This window comes from Meriones unguiculatus, chromosome 8 (genome assembly GCF_030254825.1).
Source record: "Meriones unguiculatus strain TT.TT164.6M chromosome 8, Bangor_MerUng_6.1, whole genome shotgun sequence".
Lineage (NCBI taxonomy): Eukaryota > Metazoa > Chordata > Mammalia > Rodentia > Muridae > Meriones > Meriones unguiculatus.
This window is the reverse complement of record NC_083356.1, coordinates 98,655,675-98,674,539: the sequence shown is the minus strand read 5'-3', so window position 1 is coordinate 98,674,539 and position 18,865 is coordinate 98,655,675. Positions and strand designations below refer to the sequence as shown.

The 18,865-nt window shown below is 44.5% G+C and overlaps 1 protein-coding gene across 7 annotated transcripts in view; it reads right to left on the bottom strand.

Annotated features, from left to right (window-relative positions):
* The window catches only part of Upp2 (uridine phosphorylase 2), a 64,258-nt gene that overhangs the window by 31,227 nt on the left and 14,166 nt on the right, over window positions 1-18,865 (bottom strand). For 5 of the 7 annotated variants that reach the window (XM_060390200.1, XM_060390199.1, XM_060390201.1 and 2 more), the window contains 4 exons: window positions 15,674-15,832; window positions 13,357-13,471; window positions 9,441-9,650; window positions 7,345-7,491 (listed from right to left, as the gene is read on the bottom strand). In XM_060390200.1, the coding sequence (XP_060246183.1) occupies window positions 7,345-7,491; window positions 9,441-9,650; window positions 13,357-13,471; window positions 15,674-15,832 (631 nt within the window). The other 2 variants (XM_060390203.1, XM_060390202.1) reach the window with 2 other exon arrangements.

Below are 18,865 nucleotides of genomic sequence, written 5' to 3'. Positions count from 1 at the left end.
CTTTTTCCCATTTAAAAAACAAAACAAAAAACAAACAAACAAACAAACAAAAACAAAACTGCAGGTATTGCTATGCACACAAAATACCTGTAGATAGGTTTAGGGAGCCAGGGCCTCAAGAGCTCCCACATTAAATCCTTTAAATTTCATGCAGCCCTCCTAGATGCTGTGTCTAGCAGCCCTTCTCTGATTCGGATCAAACCTCCAGCAAGGTTTTGCAATAATTGGGGAGGGGGGGAACGACCAAGATAACAGGGCTGGGAGCCAACATCCATGCACACAGCAGAAAACAAATGAGCTGGCTGTTCGAAGAATGGGAAAACAGCAATGGTTTCTGTTGCAGCTCCCAGCCTGGCTTATCTGTCTGCAACTCTTTTCCCTCCCTTAACCGCCACACCCTCACATTTTCCCACTCAGTCTTCTGCTGTTCCTCAGTGTTTGGGTTTATACAGCCAAAACGCTTTCCTTCTGCCTGCTGTGGAGGGCACTAGAACCACATCATCACCTGCCCACACCTTTGCACATCCTGTGTCTCCGCTGAGGCTTTGAGCTCAGGCTGTTGGAAGTCTGTCACAAAGCAGATGGAGAAGCTTACATTCAGAGCGGCCAGCAGGACCTGGTCACACAAATGACTGTTTTTGTAGGTTTATGTCTGTCAAAACTTGGTTTGCTGGCCACCTGTATCCAATCAGAGACTGCAGATAATTCAGATTCATAGGCTGCAGACCCCAGACACACGGAACCAGAATTGGGGGAGCTTGGGGGGGGAGCAGTAAAGACTTATAGAAAGCAAGTCCTTCTGATTGAACTATCCGAAAACTACTTTAAAGACTTTCAGACTTTCAACTCCATTCTTGAATTAAACCAAGTAACCACAAATGTACGTACCTGGACCCTAATCCTTTAGGTCAATAAAGATGTGCGGAACTAACAAAAGGTTTCACATTTCATCCTTTGAGTGTCCTGCATCTCGTATAAAAGTGTTAGTAAAAGATGTTTTCTGCTACAGCATAGCTGACAATTTCACTTGTTTAATACTTGGAAAAAGGTTTAACATTTGGATAAAGTTTTGCCAAAACAACAACAACAAAAAGATAACACTTCAAATGCTTTCTTTCGGTGTGTAACAAGAGTTGAATAACACAATTTGTTTTCATTTTCACCCTAAGAAGCTCAGAACTAAAATCCAGGTGTTTACATTTAGCATTGGATTCCTGGGTAATGTCTTTGATGCTGGGGCTCCTAGGAACACGTCCACTCTCTTATACAACTACTTCTTATTCTTTTTCTCTTGTTTTAAATACTGTTTAAATATTCCTTCCCATGGAAAACTGCTGCTGGCAGTTTTTTCTAGTACAGGTGTGCACATATCATCTTTCAACAGTAACTGCCAGTTGATGACACCGTGTGAAGGAAGCATCAGCCAGAAGGCAGTGATGTCAGATCTAATCTGTCCTTGTTCTTGCTTAGCTGTGTTTCCTTAAGGCTGCTCAGTTATCTCTCTAGATCTGCCTTCATCCTCTCTGAAAAGGACATCTTTATGAGGCCTTGAAAACCTCCATTTTCCACCTTGGGCCTCACATCATCTTGCCAGTAGGAAGACCATGTTGTCATTTCTCAGGAGGCCTAACAGCAACGCTGGGGCCTTGATCTTCTGCTAGATGCTGGGCCATGAAACAAAGACGTCTCGGGAAACACAGGCAATGCAACCTGGTCCCGGGGCCATAGCAGAGAGAGGCAAGTACAGGCTGTGCCAGCCATGCAGAGGGTTGGCAGTAGTGAGAGGAGGTTGACGATTAGAAATAAAATCAGTTAAACAAAACCATACTGGTTTTAATTCAAAATACACGAAAACATTGTAAGGTAAGTTTTTTTTTTCTACTCAATTTTGTCTTTCTCAAACTAACAGGCCAAAAATATCTAAAAGTTCACATATTAAACGTTGCCTCTCAAAGAACACGAAAATATTTGAGGCGACGGAGATGCTGGTTAGTTCAATTTGATCATGATACTGGCTATACACATACGGAATCCTACACAGCTATTATTCAATGAAAAACTTACTGCAAGGTATGGTGTGATGACATATCTGTAAGCACAGAATTCAGGAGATGGAGGCAAAAGATTTCAAGTCCAAGACCAGCCTGAGCCCCACCACCACCACCTGAACCAGAGCCAATAGGCTTACTACTTATTTTCACCTGATTTTGCAGATCTGAAAATTGAATCGTCATGGCATAGCTATGCGACACCACTCGGTGTCTGCTTAACTTTTACTTATTTATTTTTTGACTCTAGCACTAACTCTTGGGACCACCCAGTCCTTAGGGTTTGCTGACTGAAGCAAGATCTGCTTACAGTATTTACAGCACAAAACTGGCTTCTGATTTTGAATGGTGCACATTTTGCTTCTTTGGTCCAGAGACACCCTAGCCTTGTGTTGCCATGGAGAGGCTCCTCCCAGAAGCAGCAGTGTTTCTGGAGCAAACAGAGCTGAGGTCAAATGTTAGCTCAGCTACTTACCTGGGAGAAGGTGGGAAACGTCATGAACCTTAGCCATGGTTTCTCTTGTGAAGATGTGGAGAGCTACAAGTGGTTGCCAAATATCCTTGTGTAACAATTTCTTTAAAACCTGGTTTACTTCTATTTGGGGATTAAGAAATACTATAGCTTTAAACCTAAAATAACCATTAATTTTTGTGGTCACGTCTTTTGGGCTTTGTCAGCGGTCACTATGCAGGTCCCAGACACCAAGACCCTTCATTACTGGGAACAACCACAAAAGAATTAAAAAAAAAAATTGAATTCAAGTTGCGTTTCTGTTTCCTTTTATTGAACAGTTTCAAAGTAATTCTCTAAAGAATGAATGCTTCCCTAAGTTACAAGTAGCTGTCAAAAGAAATAACCTAGAATTATTCCTTCACTCTAAAGAACAACCACTGTGAATTGCAGACAACTAAAGGCATTGAGAAGAACTTGAGCAGAGCCTAGTCTTAGATAAATATTAGGTTTTATATATTGCTGTGCGTACGTGTGTCAAAAGGAAGTTCTCTCTTTAAAAACTAGATACAGGCTGAATATATTCATCACAAGTTCAAGGTCCGAGATGGTTAGCATATTTGGTCAGAAGGCCAGGGGCTTAACTGAAGTAAATTTCACTGTGAGAGAGGGACAGGCCTGTCACAGGTGGACCTGCTCAGCACTGTGACATTTTCCCATTGTCCAGTTTTGCATCACTCTGAGGGTATGGCTTTCTAATGCTGGGTGATCTTGAAGTCTACTGTTTTCTTACCCAGATCTTTGTTAGAGTGGAACCGGATCCCTGCGATGTTTGTCTGAAACGGGGAGCAAATGAACAGTAGTGACAGATGGGTGGCCCTAGTCCAGGCAATTTATCCACGTACAAATAACAGCGGACTCGGGGACTGCAGGTTTGCATAAATCTAACAGCAGGAGGAAATCTTGGCTCTCATTCTTCAAACAATTCTGAACCACTAATGTGACCTGTGAATGAAGGATCTGGTGTTCTATGGCCACTTTCCAAGGTCAAGTAGAGTCTCATTGCCATTCTTTACATTCATTCTCTCGGCAAATATTTATTAAGTTCCCATAAGGCAGACATTATTCTAGGTGTTGGGCATGGAGCAATGGCAAAATGCCTGTTCTTCTGGCGCTGCATCACGATGAAGAGAGAATGAATGCTCACCTTTACGCACTGTGCTGATTCCTTTCTGTCGCTTGAAACAAATTAGAAGTCAGCGGAGAAGAGAAAGCCTCAGTTAAGGAAGCATCTCCACCACATTGGCCTATGGCCTGCCTGTGGGCCATTTCCTTGCTTAGTGATTGATACGAGAGGCCCCAGATCACTGTAGGCAGTGCCATCCATAGGGAGGTAGTCCTGGGTTGTTTAAGAAAGCAGGCTGAGCAAACCATGGGGAGCAAGCCTGTGAGCACCATAGGTCCCTACTTCCTTAATGATGAAAAGTGGTGTGGAAGTGTAAACCAAATAAACTCTTTCCTCCCTGAGTTGTTTTTCTTCAGAGCATTGTACCACAGCAACAGAAAGTGAACTAGAGCGTGCATTATCTAAAGCAATACATAAGCTAATATAGAAACAAACCAGAAATACAGCTAACAGTGTTGAATATGCAACATTGAAGTGAAATAAAAGATACGAGTGGTTGGGTTTGAGTAGTCATGCAATGGTCCCCTGAGAGGCCCCCTCTCACATTAATTGTGAAGATCAGTGGTGAGCCACACGGACACAAGCTCTCCCTGGATGAGGCAGGTGCAGAATGATCTGTTTCTGCAAGGGTTCTAACTCTGTGACTGAGTCCTCTGAGTTAGAACCGTGGCTCCTAGAAGAACAGCGTTAATGGACAAAGTTATCCAAATGCAGAAATTGTCTCAGTTCTCACATGGCTGTGAGCTGATGTTTCTTGTTCAGCTGTCTTGTATAAGAAGGCTATCAGAGAAGGCAGCCTGGCAAGTAGGATGGACCAGTAGTGACTGTAGAGGGTAGTCAGGTCTTGTGAGTGAGAAGCCCATGGGCCCTGGACTCTCTGGTCAGGTGAGACATCGCCATGCTGCTTGCCATTCGTGATTTTAATTTATTATTATTATTATTATTTGCTGCAGCCTGTGAGTGCACCCTCAGCCCTTCTACCAAAGCTTTCCTAGCTCACACAGAGTGGGTTGGTAAATGGGCTAAAGTCAGAGGGCCATGTGCCAGTATCCAAGCTCTCCCACTGGGGAGGGGTGAGGGGAAAATGTGATGAAGTAGTAGTGAAAGATGGTGACATGATAACAACCTGTGCCTGGGTGTTTTGTCTGGCCTTGATAGTTGATTTTCCATAGCAAATGTGCCAGAAGTCCACCTTTTAAAACAATGATGTCACGGGGGAGATAAACAGCTCCTGTGACCGTGAAAGAAAATGGCACAGTAATACTTGGATGAACAACAGAGTTGCAGGGTTGCAGAGCTGTGGATGGCTCATTTAGTATGTGTGTTGGCAGCCAGGAGCTGCATGATGAAAAGGAGGCTGCACCAGTGGCTTAGAAGAGAGAGAGAGACCTGAAAGCCGCAGCCAGAAGTTCCGGCAGCAGCAGCAGCAGCAGCAGCAGCAGCAGCAGCAGCAGCAGCAGCAGCAGAGAGAACAGAATGCTGCAGAAAAATCAAGGAAGGCAAGCTAGGAAGGAGGGATGGCTGCAGGTGGAGGTGAGAGCAAGGGCATGAGATCTGCCACAAGGAGAGAAAGGGCTCTCTTAAGAGAATGGCTCCCATCGGGTCTCTGAAGACAAAGACAGATAGATACCTAGGATTCACAAACCTGCCATGTTCCCTGGGGGCCAAGAGATAACTTTTCTAAAAAGAGCTCATGGTCATCACCACACTTGCACCTGGTGGTGGCCTCTTGGCTCAGCATCTTACATTTGACTATACCGGGTACCAGAATCTGCTCATTTGCATATTAGCAGAGCTATGAGTCAAGTGGTCACTTGTTTCCATAATAAAGAAACCCCAGAAGGCCCATCCTGGAGCAGAAATCTTCCGCATTGCTGCTCAGGCAAGGTCAAACTGCCCCACTCGCGCTGATTTGTTTAGGGGAAAGCAGGCTGTGGTTTCTCTGAAAGCCAGCACTCGGATGTGCTTGTAAATTGTGTGGGGATAGAAAGATTGCTCAGTGGTTAAAGGGCTTGCTCTGCATACCTAACTAAATGCCTACCAAGTGTACCAAGACTGGCCAGTGCTTCTAGTCTCAGAAAGCAGAGAAAGGGTTTTCCCCAGAGCAAGCTAGCCAGCAGAATTAGCCATGTCCTTGAGCTCGGGGTTTGGTTGAGGTAGAGGAGCAAAATGAGGATGCTTCCTGACCTCCGGCTTCCACAAGATATGCAGACTCGTACACATGTGCCCGCACACATACACACATGCGCACATGTATACAAATAGTGGGAACACTAAACAGCACAAGAAAGGACTAGTACAGAAACTGTCATGTACACATGTCCTGAGGTGGCAGCGGTTAAGAATAGTGTTTCTGCAATTAATATCCTTAAGAACGCTCTTTTACGCCAAAGCGCATTCTCAGAAATGTTAACACATGCACAGTATTTGTAACACGCATATGAGAGTATGTGAAGACAAATGTTAGAAGTCAGGGTTGTTTTCTCAAGTGCTCACTGTCTGGAGAACACTCCCCTGCTGTGCTGCTGACGTCACTGATCACTCCTCTTGGGCCTTCTCACTCCCCTAACTTTAAACTTTGATCTCTTTCTCCCGGTGTCTATGCCCGATGCGTCTCATCTACCCTATTGGCTTCAAATGCCAGCGTTACACCTTCAACATACAAGTTCACTCCTCTAGTCCAAACCCTTCATCTGTGCCTAGGAGTCAAGTCTGCCTGCTTACCTGACCTCTGTTTGCATGTCCCTGCCGCCAGATCCCCACCTGAACGCACCTGCCCCCGTTGCGATAAGCTCCCTTTTGTCTCTTTAGGGTCTGTCTTTCCCCTAAAACTCACACTGAGCTGTCAGCAATTCTCACTAGGTTTCTATTTTCAGCTGTGCAGAGTCTAACTGTATCTCACAGCTTTGTGCCATCCCCTTGGCCCTTCGCCTTGCCAGATGGCTGCCCTATCCTTCTTATTCCTCTTCTTGCTTCTGCTCTGGCCTGGTTAGCATCTTCCCAAGTCAGCATCCAGAGAGAGTCTACAGAAACTTCTCCAGTACCTTCCAGTTTCCAGACAGAAAGCCAAAGTTTTAGCAGTGGTGCGGGCAACGTGCCCCTTCCCCCCAACCTCTCTCACCACCCCTCCCCGCACTTCTCCGTGCCTGTTCCTGAAGCACACCTGCACCTGCACGCTCCTGATATATTTAGCTTTACATTTACACCTTCCAGAATGCGCTTCCCAGGTTTCCATGTGGCCTTTCCCAAATGGCACCTTCTCCTCCTACCTTTTCCTGACCACGTTAATTAAAATTATGACTGATAGACTATTTTAGGAATCTCTCATTTGCATCTTGTCTCAATAGTTTCAATTATGATAGAAAAAAAAGCAGCCACTACCAAGACAGAGAACAATGGACTTGCAGTTGAGTGCAAGCTGTGTCAGCAGCCAGCAGGTGACCTTGGAATTTTGGTCCTTGAGCTTTGTTTCCTCACAACCATGATAAGAGCAACGTCCTACCTGCTATTATGAGATTATGTATATTATAAATAACTTAAGGCATGCATTTAATACAAAATATAATTTACCTGGGCCCCCTTTCCTTCTTCTGAAGAGTGAACGTAAGACGCCTTTGTGGACAAGGGGAGGGGGCCCTTGTTAGTCACAAGAAACTTACCTTTCAGACCACAGAGTCCACACATGGCTGCGAACACCGTCGATTCCATTTCGATGTTCCTGACTCCAGCTTTGTACGCTCTCTTCAAGTAGTCTAGCTTTTTTTCTCTTGAAAAGGAACACAACGCTCCATCGAGGCGACCTTGGCCTGAAAGAGGATGAAGTGATTTAGTGGCCAACGTCTCACCTCGGCGGCAGTGGCTCTGCACCTGTCCCTGCATCTTGCGTGAGCCTCCTCCGGGGAATTCACTTGGCTGCAGAGTCTTTCCTCCAAAGGACTAAAGACAGTAGCTGTACCTGGCTAAAATTGCACACACAGGGCAGAGGATATGTACAGGGCTGTCCCAGTTCTGAAGGACAATGGAGACATCAGGAACGGGGTGAGGGGTCTACTGAGAAAGTTGTCCTTGGGGGAGAACCTTAAGCTGCCCCAGTGACAGGGGGACAAGCCAGGTGGAGACACTGGAGGAGAGGAGGTTTCATACCTCAGTGACATTCCTGAGGTAAAGGGTTTGGACACTGCTGCTCTCCATATGACCGCCATGGCCAAACATAGGCAACAGGTATGTCCTTGTTTCTCCACACACCTCTCAGGCTTCATGCTATCCCTTCACTCTAATTTTTATGTTCAGATTGTTCCTATTATTTCCGGCATGCTTAATTTCACCAGGTTGACAGTGGAGGACACTCTGATGCCACCCCTTCACCATGACTGCATTCCAACCTTTTCTACCCAACCGTGCCCGGATGGAAGCTGGTTGTCATTACTTGAACAGTCTTCCCGAAGTACTTCAGGCCTTCCTCGCCTTTGCCCCTGTTCTCCATGGCTTCCATCCTGGCAGTCAGGTTGTCCTTCTTTCTTCTCTTCTCTTCAGTGTTGCCTGTCAACACTTCTGTGTTATTTAGGCTGGGCCAAACCCAGATGGCCCAGTGGCCATAGGTAATGTGATGGCAAGGGTCTGCCTGGGCAGATAGGAGTTGCCTCACTTCACCCACAGTATAAGCAGCCCCAGATGTGAGCCAGGGCTATCCAGGGCTGTCACATATATATTATTTTGTACTTTTTTCATGCCACTTAATGTAATAACAGAAATCTGGATTTTCACATGGAAAGCTCTAGAAATTACAAATGTTGGCAAAGTGATTCACATTTGAAAGGGTGGCTCACAGGCCAATGGAAACACTGACTCCACTTGGTTCTGCTAATGAGCTGTGACTTAAACGCCTGTGTGGGTGATCCCCTAATGGAAAGGCCTAACAACCAATGTTCTAGAATGGTCTCAACCTGTCCATCTACCACCCTGCTTGTTATATAAATACCTGGACAAACAGAATACGACCTATCTCCTTTTAAAGTAATAGGTAAACTTTAATCTCGAGAAAGGTAAAAGAAGTTGGTAATGAAATCTCAAGATTAACTATGATTGTCATATGAACAATAACTACAGCACAAGATTGCTGAAAGCCCAGCATGCAATGGTATCAAGGCAACGTAGACGCGTCTGTAATGAGCAGAGTCTATCTTTGGAGGTTACCTTGTTTTGTTTTTCTTTTTGCCTTGCCCCTCTTCTCTCATCTCAAGAGCTGCTGTTTGGCAGTGACCTTCAATTTAGCTCTAAACTCGGTATGGAGACCACTGACTCTTGGCTGTGGGACAAAAAGCCCCCCTCTAAGACCACGGTATTCCCATAGGATCTGTCTAATTAAGCATTTCTCTCTGCTTCCTGGTCTTTCTTGCCTGGGGCTCAAGGGAATGACAAAAGCATAGAGGCAGCATATTCCTCTTTCTTAAAGTCAGCAATCTAAGTAAAAGTCATGAGCAGAGAGAAGATGCTGTCAATATCACTAATTGCATTTTAGTATTCAAATTGATATAGGATTAAACCCATTCTCGATATAAACTCATTCTGCATGTTCCTCGGATGCTTATTAAGCCCTTATGTCGTTATGCTTTAGTAAGTAAAAAGCCTATTTGCTTCCCCCTTGCAAATCCACACTATTAATTTGCTAGTGTGCAGTTTTAATATAAGTTGTGGACCTGTATAACAAGCTGCTGGTGTTTTCATACCGCCTTCATGGCGGGTAGATGACTCTCACCTTCATAAAAATCATAGGTACACATCGTGTGTCCGATAAGGGTTGGAAAATTGGGGATTTCTCTGCTACAGTTGAACAAATCGTTAGCCAGTTCCTTGTCAAGTTCAGTGCTTCGGGTGACCACGTTGTCCAAGATGACCTGCTCAAACCGAGGCTTGAAGAAGGAGTCTACAGCTGTGTCTGTTATTACCACAGACCCTGGGGCAATGCCTGCAAAATGGAATAAGTAAGAGATCCCAAAAGATTGCTTCAAGTTGATGTACTGTGGAACCTATTCTGTCAACATTAATTAATGCTGTTTGTTAATGATTTCCCTGTTTTCATCTATAAAAATATTTTTTTTCCCTAAGTGCAACCAAATAGCCTTTAGAACAGGCATTTTCATTGGCTCTCTTTCCAGATCCTCATTTACAATGTGGTGAGGTTTAGATTGCAAGACAAACATGACTCTTGAACATGCAAATTAGTGTCAGCCTTCAGGCTCAAATTTGAATAAATTAGGTCAGGAATAAAGTAAACGAGCCTGCCAGCAAGTAGCTTTCATAAAGTGATGTGACTGCTTGATATTTAATCTTCCTACAAACTCCTCGATTACTATAATTTCTTGGCAGCTTTCCTCCCTCTTCCTTCAGATTCTTATCACACACCCTTCCTTTTCTCCCGGACTCCATGCAAATTAGGCATCTTGGCTGACCTTCCCTTGCTGCAAAGCCTGGCTTGCTCAAGGGGCCTGGGCCCACTAAGGTGCCATTTTCTGCCACTCTTACTCTCCCTGCCTCAGTGCGTGCTTGTCCTCCCGACTCCCTTGCATCACAATAATGTCAGCTCTCCTCAGGTGTCAGCTGGAGTCACTCCCTTCCAAAATTCTGAGCCGTGGAAGGAGAACCAAAAAAACGAGCATAAATAAGTAAAAGGTAACACAGATGAGTTACAGTGGGGCCTTCTGGGACTCACCTTTTGATTTAGCCTGATTTCTACTGACAGCCTGAGTAAGAAGATATATCTAGATGGTACCCTGGACAGTCTCTCTCCTAACACTCATCACACTTATTTTTTAACTGTCTTTTGTTTGTCTACCTCTCTGATGGAACCCAAGCTCTATAAAGGTAAGAACTGCTTTCCCCAGGTCTGAGGCTGCACCCTTCACATCAGAAGAATTCAGCAGAAATCAGCAGCCAGTGAGTACATGCTTCTGTCAAGAACACAGGTCTGCAAACTCTGGTCCACAGGCCACAGGCCACAGGCCACAGGCCACAGGCCACCTGCCTTAGTGAATAAAGCTTTTTGCTGCAACATGATCACGCATTCGTTTATGAACTGCCCTTGCTGCATCTGAGCTGTGACGGGGCACTAAGAAGCAGCAACAGAAAGGGCACCATTTGCAAAGCGCAGAACTTTTATTACCTGGCACTTTACAGGAAAAAAATTTAACAACCCTGGCTAGGGAGTGCAGACGTCATGGGTTAATGCACATTCCAATAGACCAAATTAGAGTTAATTACAGAACACTTTAAATTTCTAGCTAGAGCTTCAAGGTGGCTGTCCTAGTTTAATTTCTGTTGTTGTGATAAAACGCTCCGACAAAAGCAGGGAGACCAGGTTGATGTGGTTTACAATTCCAGCTCACAGTCCAGCATTATGAGGAAGTTAAGGTGGGAACTAGAAGTAGCCAGTCTCATCTACAGTCAAGAGCAGAGAAAAAAAAATTGCACATATACCTCCTCGTTTCTCAGGCTCAACTGCATTACTCTTACTCTTACACAAGTCAGGGCCTACATCAGCGAATTTAATTATGAAATCTCCACACCCACAGGCCGATCTAAGGTAGGTAATCCCTCCCTGAGACCCTTCCCAGGGGATGCTTGGTTGTGTCAAGCTGACAGTTGAAGCTACACTTCACAATAGCCTCTGAAGATACATTTCTGCTTGGTCAGACACAAGAGGCTACTTGCCTTGTTCAGAGTACCCTAAGACATTGAGAAGGAAGTTGAAAATGTGTTTTCCTCACGCTGTCTTAACGTGTAGAGGTTGTGCTCAACTGGGTTTCCCTACCCTTACACAATTCAGCTGCCTAAAGAATGGTCATGCCCACATCAATGAATTCAATTAGCACAAGTTCCAAACAGATGTACCGATACGTAAACCCTTAACATCGAAGCATTTATAGCATCGTTTCTCCAAGACAAAAGTGCTTTTTAACTGTGCACCTTTCCCTTATCAAGGTATTTGCTCAGTTAAGGAATGATCACGTCAGCAAGAGAATATGTAAGATCTGTATTTTCCATCTTCAAATATAGTGCTGCTTCCAACAAAAAGCCATGAGCCTGTCTTTGTTACAGCATTCGTAATGAAGAGGCAGCTCTGAAATGAAGCTGTTTGCACCAGTACAATAGTGTAGTTTCCCGCCATTTACAGGCCTTTATCATGTTGTTACTCTCTTGTTTTAGTCTATACCATGTTATCGTGACACACAAGACCATGACCATGATTTGGATGGTCGCTAGAGTGACTTGCTGGAGACTCATTCACATCCTGTGGCAACCGCAGCAGTCAGGAGGACAGAATGTGTAGCTGTGAGCTCAGAAGGGAGTTCACGGTATCCCACAAACCAAGAATTACAAGCAGCCTTAATAACATTGTCCATGTCTTTACCAGGCACATTGTTCCCTGAAACTGATTATTTGGGATGTTGTTGGGTAAACTACCCCCTGTCCAACACCTCATCCTCCTTCCCATTTGGAAGAACACCTGAAGTGGGTTTTTGTTGTTTGTTGGGTTTTTGTTTGTTTGTTTGTTTGTTTGTTTTTGTCTACATATGAAGGGCTTTGGATGGCTTTGTTCTTGGAATACAGCTCCCGACAGGCTGTGGTCCTTTTTAACTTGCCTGACTTTACTCAGAGCCATCCATCTGGGAACCATGCCACTTCTAGTACTTTGAGGATTTTTTTTTTTTTTTTTTGAGATCACCTCTTGCTCCAAAATGCTTACTTGAGCAGTTCTAGGGGATTTGTCTTTTTAAAAGCTCACCCCCTTTTAAGTAACCCTGTCACTCTGTCAACCAACCATTTCCATTTATAACGGTGATGTGCATTTGCATGCGACAAGGTTACCCTGCCAAGAGCTGCTCCTTAAGAGACAACTGAAGGGAGGCAAGGAGGATGAAGTTAGGTAGCCATTGGACTTTTCCTAAAAGAAAGCCCACATGGTCCTTTTTGCTAGGTAGCTGAGAAAAGACACAGCCAAGGAAAGAACTGAAACCACTGAGATGAGCCAAAAACAATATTTTGCTAGAAGCTATAAGGTCTGATACTTAGTAGATAAAACAGGTAAATGCTTGAAATTCTCTGAACACCCTCATTCCTGTCACATACAGTTTCCCAGGTCTACTCTTCCCATGTGCTGAGTAGAGTTTGTCAACTGGATTCAAACTAAAGTCACCTTGAAAGAGGGAACCTGGAATGAGGAACTGCATAAGAACAGCCTAGCAGCATTCCTCCGCCTCTGCTTCAGGCCCCACCTCCTGGTTCCCGCCTTGGCTTTCCTCAACAATTGGCTGTGTCTTTTAAGCCCTGTTCTGCCCATTTTAATTTTGGTCAGGGTCTTTTGACAAAACAAAACAAAACAAAAAACAAGAGAAAAACTAGAACATACCATAAAATCATACTTTCTAATAAATCAACTTTTTTGTTTAAACATCTTTGAACAACAGTGGAATATCTCTCTCTTTCTCTCTCTCTCTCTCTGTCACACACACACACACACACACACACACACACACACACGGAGGAGGTGTGGATCTAAGCCTCCCCTTACTTTGCAGCCTGTGTGTGTTTCTGTTGGGCTCTAAGCATGTTGGCACACTTTGAATTAACACAGGGATCACTCAGCTGTAATGCTAGAAATCAATCTGTCTCACCAATGCCCCCTGATGTTCCAATCCTGATGATGGTAACGTCACAGCAGCGTGCGTGGTGGAGTAGTTTGATGAGTTCGTGGAGCATAATGGAAATGGAGGGGATGCCCATCCCGTGCTGTTGGGAGAGAGAGGAGAGTCATTATATATCTCACGCATAAGTGAGCAGGACGCATTTTTTTTTCTCCCTTACAAGTTAACAGCCCATGTATAAATTTGCATAATCATTAAGACTGTGCCAATGCTGGGGAAAGCACAAGCCATCTCTAAGTGATGCCTACATGGCATGCTGATGGATGTGCCCATCTGCGAGTACTAGAGAGAGGCATCCTACTGCCAGCTAAACCGGTGGGATGGCAGAAAGTGCCAGGGCATCGTCAGTTCTCATTGCACTGTGGGGTTCTTTCCAGTGAACTTATGTGAAGAGGGTCACTCCCCCATATATAACTGACATGAAACTGAGGATAATTTTGGCTGCCATTTCAGCATTCTTACTTCACCCTAGTGAGAAAATTAGTAAACTAATTTTATTGTTCAAATGTAGCTTTGATCGCTTTCTGTTAAAGCCGTGTGAGTTTAGAAGGACTCTAAGAAAGAAATGTGGCTTCCATTCTCACTCGAGAGTTTGAAACTTATGCTGAACGTACGAATAAGTTTAGATGGCCATAGAGCATTAAAACAGTCTGGTGTAATTCAGCATTTATGTCAAAACAATCACAGTCACTGGGCTAGGGGTCAGTCAAGACAAGCTAAAGGATTTGGCCATTTCTGGTGGTTCTGTCACGTCTAACAAATCTTAGGAAAGATCTCCCATGCTGTACCTTGTAGCAACTGGAGTTGAGCTTTATTGGTGGCTACTTTACTTCTACCATGGCAGCAAAGCCTGTGTACTGATCCGTGCCACAGAGACTTTGGAAAACCACTGGATCTGTTGCCCTGGTGCTCTCAAACAGAGCTCCTTCTCCTTCCCATCACCAAGACTGTTAAATGTTGAAAACTGTGGGCATTGGGGTCACCAGTTTTTTCTCTCATGCAATGCACCCTGATTTCTGAAAGCTTCATGAGCCTTCTGGATCCAGGAGTCAAGTCTGTACTGATTTGTGTGGCCTTGGCGCACTCTACAAGTGAATGAACAAACTATCATTTGCTTCAACTGTTAATGAGAGGATGGGTTATTATTTCACCTACCAGTTTCCTTCAAAGTCAGCCATTTGTTAATGTAAGGATCAGCACTTAGTTTTCAATATGATGATAAAACTGCAAGTATTCTAAGTGGCTAGCCTTGACCATTTAGCTCATGTTCCTTGACAGGACAGTAGGATCACCTCTGGCTTCGTCTCATGATGAAGCCTTTCATTAAATTTCACTTTTGGGGTAAGTGCTACTTTTTTTATTTCTCCATTTGCTGTACAAAATAGAACAAATAAGTATAGTTTGAAGGATTTTAACTGAAAAGTTAATAGAACAACATCAGGGGACAGTTAACTTCTAATGCAGATAGTCTACGATTTTTTTTTATTATCGAACGAACAAATTAATAATGAATGACAGGTTTCAGGCACTCTTGGCCTATATTTGAGGGATCAAATGTCCCCTAATATAGAGGGCATTTACAACTCAGCTCTTCAGAATTGTCACATCTAGGCAGGTCTTACTTCTTGTCCCCTGCTTATGCCCCTTGAGAGGACTACCAAATCCAAATACAAGCTGGACTTGGATTTTTTTGCTTCAGAAGACAGCCATGAGCAGAGGGCTGAGACGGGCAGAGTTGGGTGGCTGTGTACAGACACCCTCCTAAGCCCTTGTTTCTAGTAGGAACTGCTCAGAGACTCATTCTGCTTCCATTTCATCTTTACACAGACTGCGTCCAGGACAGCCATCAGATTCTAATTGAGGAGAGCACATCACAGGGGCTCTGTGGAAATGCACTTGCTGCTTTTCAGGAAGTTCATTCGTATTAAATTCTAACAATCCTGAGAACTGGCCTCTATGGATAGCTCAATGTTCCTAAAGCTGAATAAAGGACAGAGGAAAGGAAACGGCTGGGGAAAGGAGCATGTCCATCAGTTAGAAGAGGGAAGAGCCTGGGAGACTTTTGCCCTTACCTCCAATAGTTAAACAGTGAGTTTAAGGGCAGGGAGTGACCTTGCATGCTTTGCCCTGCCCTGAAAACTTTTTCTAGAGGTTGTGTCAACCTCTTCATGTACATTCCTTGTGTAAGCGGGCAAGGCAGAGTGGGGAGAGAACTGTGTTCGGATGGCCCCAGTTTGGTGTGTCCAGCCTGCAAAGGCTAGCCGGCCCCCGGCCATCCTGTACTTACACTGATGGAGAGTACAGGGCCTGTTTTGAACATGCAATATCGGTCTGTTCCCGCACAGATGTCTTCAATGTCTTCTCCATCTCCCTCCAGCCCGAGTTCCTTGTGCATAAACAGTGCAAACGCCTTCATTCTGTTGGGGCTCCCACCCACGCAGACAAACTGTCAATAAAAACAAACAGGTGACTACAACTGTCCACATGATAAGAGCTCGGGTCAGCAGTCAGTCAGCGGAACTGTTCTGTAGCACTTCTGACTGTGTAGGTGTCCTGGATGGTGTTCAAAATTTTGCTCGTTTACACCATTAACCTGGAAGAAGATGACTAGGTGCAATGAGTTATGCACCAAATTAGTGAAGAAAATGTTGACCTTGTTCAAGGAGATATTTCTTGGTGGTTTTATTTAAAACTTTCCTGTGATAACTTCAAGCTTTAAAGGACTTAGCTTGGGACCTTTCTGCTCTTCACTGAGGAAAAAGAAATCACCATGGAACAAAGGTTGTTACTCTTAAGTTCAGAATCTGACTGGCATTTCACCCATCGCACTAATTTGTTTTAGTATTTATCTTTTTCTCTGACTTGAGGGCAGATATTGCAGTCAAAGGTTGTTATGTCTAATCCAATATGGCGATAACTGGTAGTTAGTCATGCCTACTGCCACTTATCATCATACATGCCTGCGACAGCATTCTGAGCTAGAGACAGGGGATTGTGAGTTTACGAGAAGCCTGGACTACATAGGGAATTTGATGTGGGACGAGACTGCATAGTGAGACTCTGATTCAAAGGAAAAAATATGATTGCTCGTGTCACAACATGTCAGGAATACATAAACCCCAAGGATGGGAGGATATGCCAGAGAGAGAGAAAGGGGAGCCGAGTGGCCTGTTGCTGGTCTACCTGGGTAGGCATCCAGGGAGCCACCAAGCAGGGGTCAGGTACAGAGAACGAGCAGATGCTCTAAAGGCCAGGACGAAGCAGAGCATGCAGAGGGTCGTCAGGCAGAAAGCCACTCAGAAACAAAAGCCACACAGAGTGGTGTGGAGTTGTGTAAGAGATGTGCTGAGTGTGACGTGGTATATATGGTTTGGGGTATGCGGTGTGATATATATGGTGTGGTATATATATATATACACACACACACACATATATGGCAAGAGATATGGTATATGTAGTATAGGAGGTTTGGTATTGTATCTGTGGTATGGTGTGGTGTGGTGGTGTATGTGATGTGGTATATGTGGTGTGTTATATGTGATGTGGTGTATGTGGTGTGATGTATATGGTATATACTGTGTGATGCATGCGTTGAAAGCCCAGAAAGCAGAAGCGGAGGACTGCTGGGCAGCTGCCCTTTGAATGCAGGCATATTAGGCTTTGAGTGCTAGCTTATCACTGATCAAGTAACTTGTTCGGCAACACACATAACCTTTATACTCCTCAGACCACCATCTCCGGTGCTCTCAAATTCAGTTAGAATGAAGTGGGATGGACTACGGCAAAATAGCAGATGTGGAGCCCGGCAGCTTCTCAGAGTCCATAAACCCGAACTTCTACCGTCACATACTCCCCCGTGGTCTGCATCTTGAGCTCATGTCTCTCCACTGCAGAATTCAGTGAAAGCGAAGCTGACTCGAGTTTGCTGGGAGAGAAAAAGACAGTAGTGGTGCCTGGCTGATGTGTGCTGCAGGGAGCAGAGGATCCGAGGAAGGCTAGCAATGATCTTTGCAGGGCTGTCTAAAGAAGTTCCTGAGGTTGTAGAGCAGGTGCCCCTCACACAAAGGATCACCGAAGGGTGGTCAGACCTCCTGATGCGTCCTGTTTCCACTTAACAATAATTCCTGGGCAGCATGACTGTATAGTCATCTCCAATCATAGGACACAGTTTTTCTTCTGGTCTGGGCACTCTGCTTCTCATCCCCTCATTGCTGTCTACTCTGGAATGTCCTGGGGGATTTCCTAACAGGGCCTTAAGGTAGTAATGAACAATGAGAGGCAACCAGGAAGGCTAGGGACAAGAGGGCAAGGCGGGTCATTGTTTAAGGCGAGCTGCAGTTACTATTGATTATTCATGGACTTTGCTCCTCTCTTGCTATAAGCAGCTACACACGTCCTTCCTATGAGTAGGTCAAGGTCTAAATACAAGGAATCACCTTTTTTATACACAAAACACAGTAGTTTGAAAAATAACCTCAGTGTGTGGTACCATTGCCCTAAATTACAATCATTTGGATTGACCGTAGAACCGAAACAGATGTTAGACTGGTTTGCGGTTTGCGTTCCGCTTTGAACGGTAGACATTGCGGCAATCAACAGGAAAGCCTGCAGATTTCCGGAGACACGCAGACGACATGCGTGGACAGAAGCAGCTGAGTTCCTGACGCTCACTCTAAAATCAGACTCACTAAGCATCACCTGCAGACACCACGGCCAGCCTGCTTTAATAAGCAGCAAAACACGGCTGAAGACCACCAGCCAACGCTGGCCTCCAGCGGCACTGACTGTGGTTTACATTCCAAACAAAATGATCTTTTATCAAAGAAGGCAGAAATGCATGGGGCAGGAAAAAGAAGCATTATAAAAATATGTTCAGGATTTCGCCTAATGACTTCCAGAACAAACTCACTTTCAAACGTCCCCAGTAGCTTAAAAGATTTTGCCATGTTGCATTAATTTACAACATAAATGCAGTTTATGAATTTTGTGTAGTAAGAAGGACATTTTAAGCGCATATTATGAAGTCTTATGAAGCAATTATCTTCCATGTTACTTAAAATTCTGAAGACACTATGCATTCCAGAAACATGGCCCAGAGCCTCCTGAGCTGGAATTGATCTGAATGCCCCTGAAGATGAGCTTTCATAGCACGAGAAGGCACCACGCAACCAACAGTCAGTCCCATGTAGCTGTCATGCCTATGAAACACATCAATGACCAGAATGGCGTGGTAACCCGAAGGCTGCAATAATGGCACGCACGCACTGGTAGTGACCAACACCTCTTTAATTGGACTTCAGACCCACTCAACAACAGTGAAAGCATTCGTGGTACCTAGCTAACTACTCAGAGCTAAGCAAGCCATGGTTATTGGAGGAGAATCTACAACCACTAATTTACTAAACCAGCACAATCCCTAACAGCACTCTATAAACATTTTGTCCCTAAAGCCACATGGTGGTAGATGTGATCTTCACCA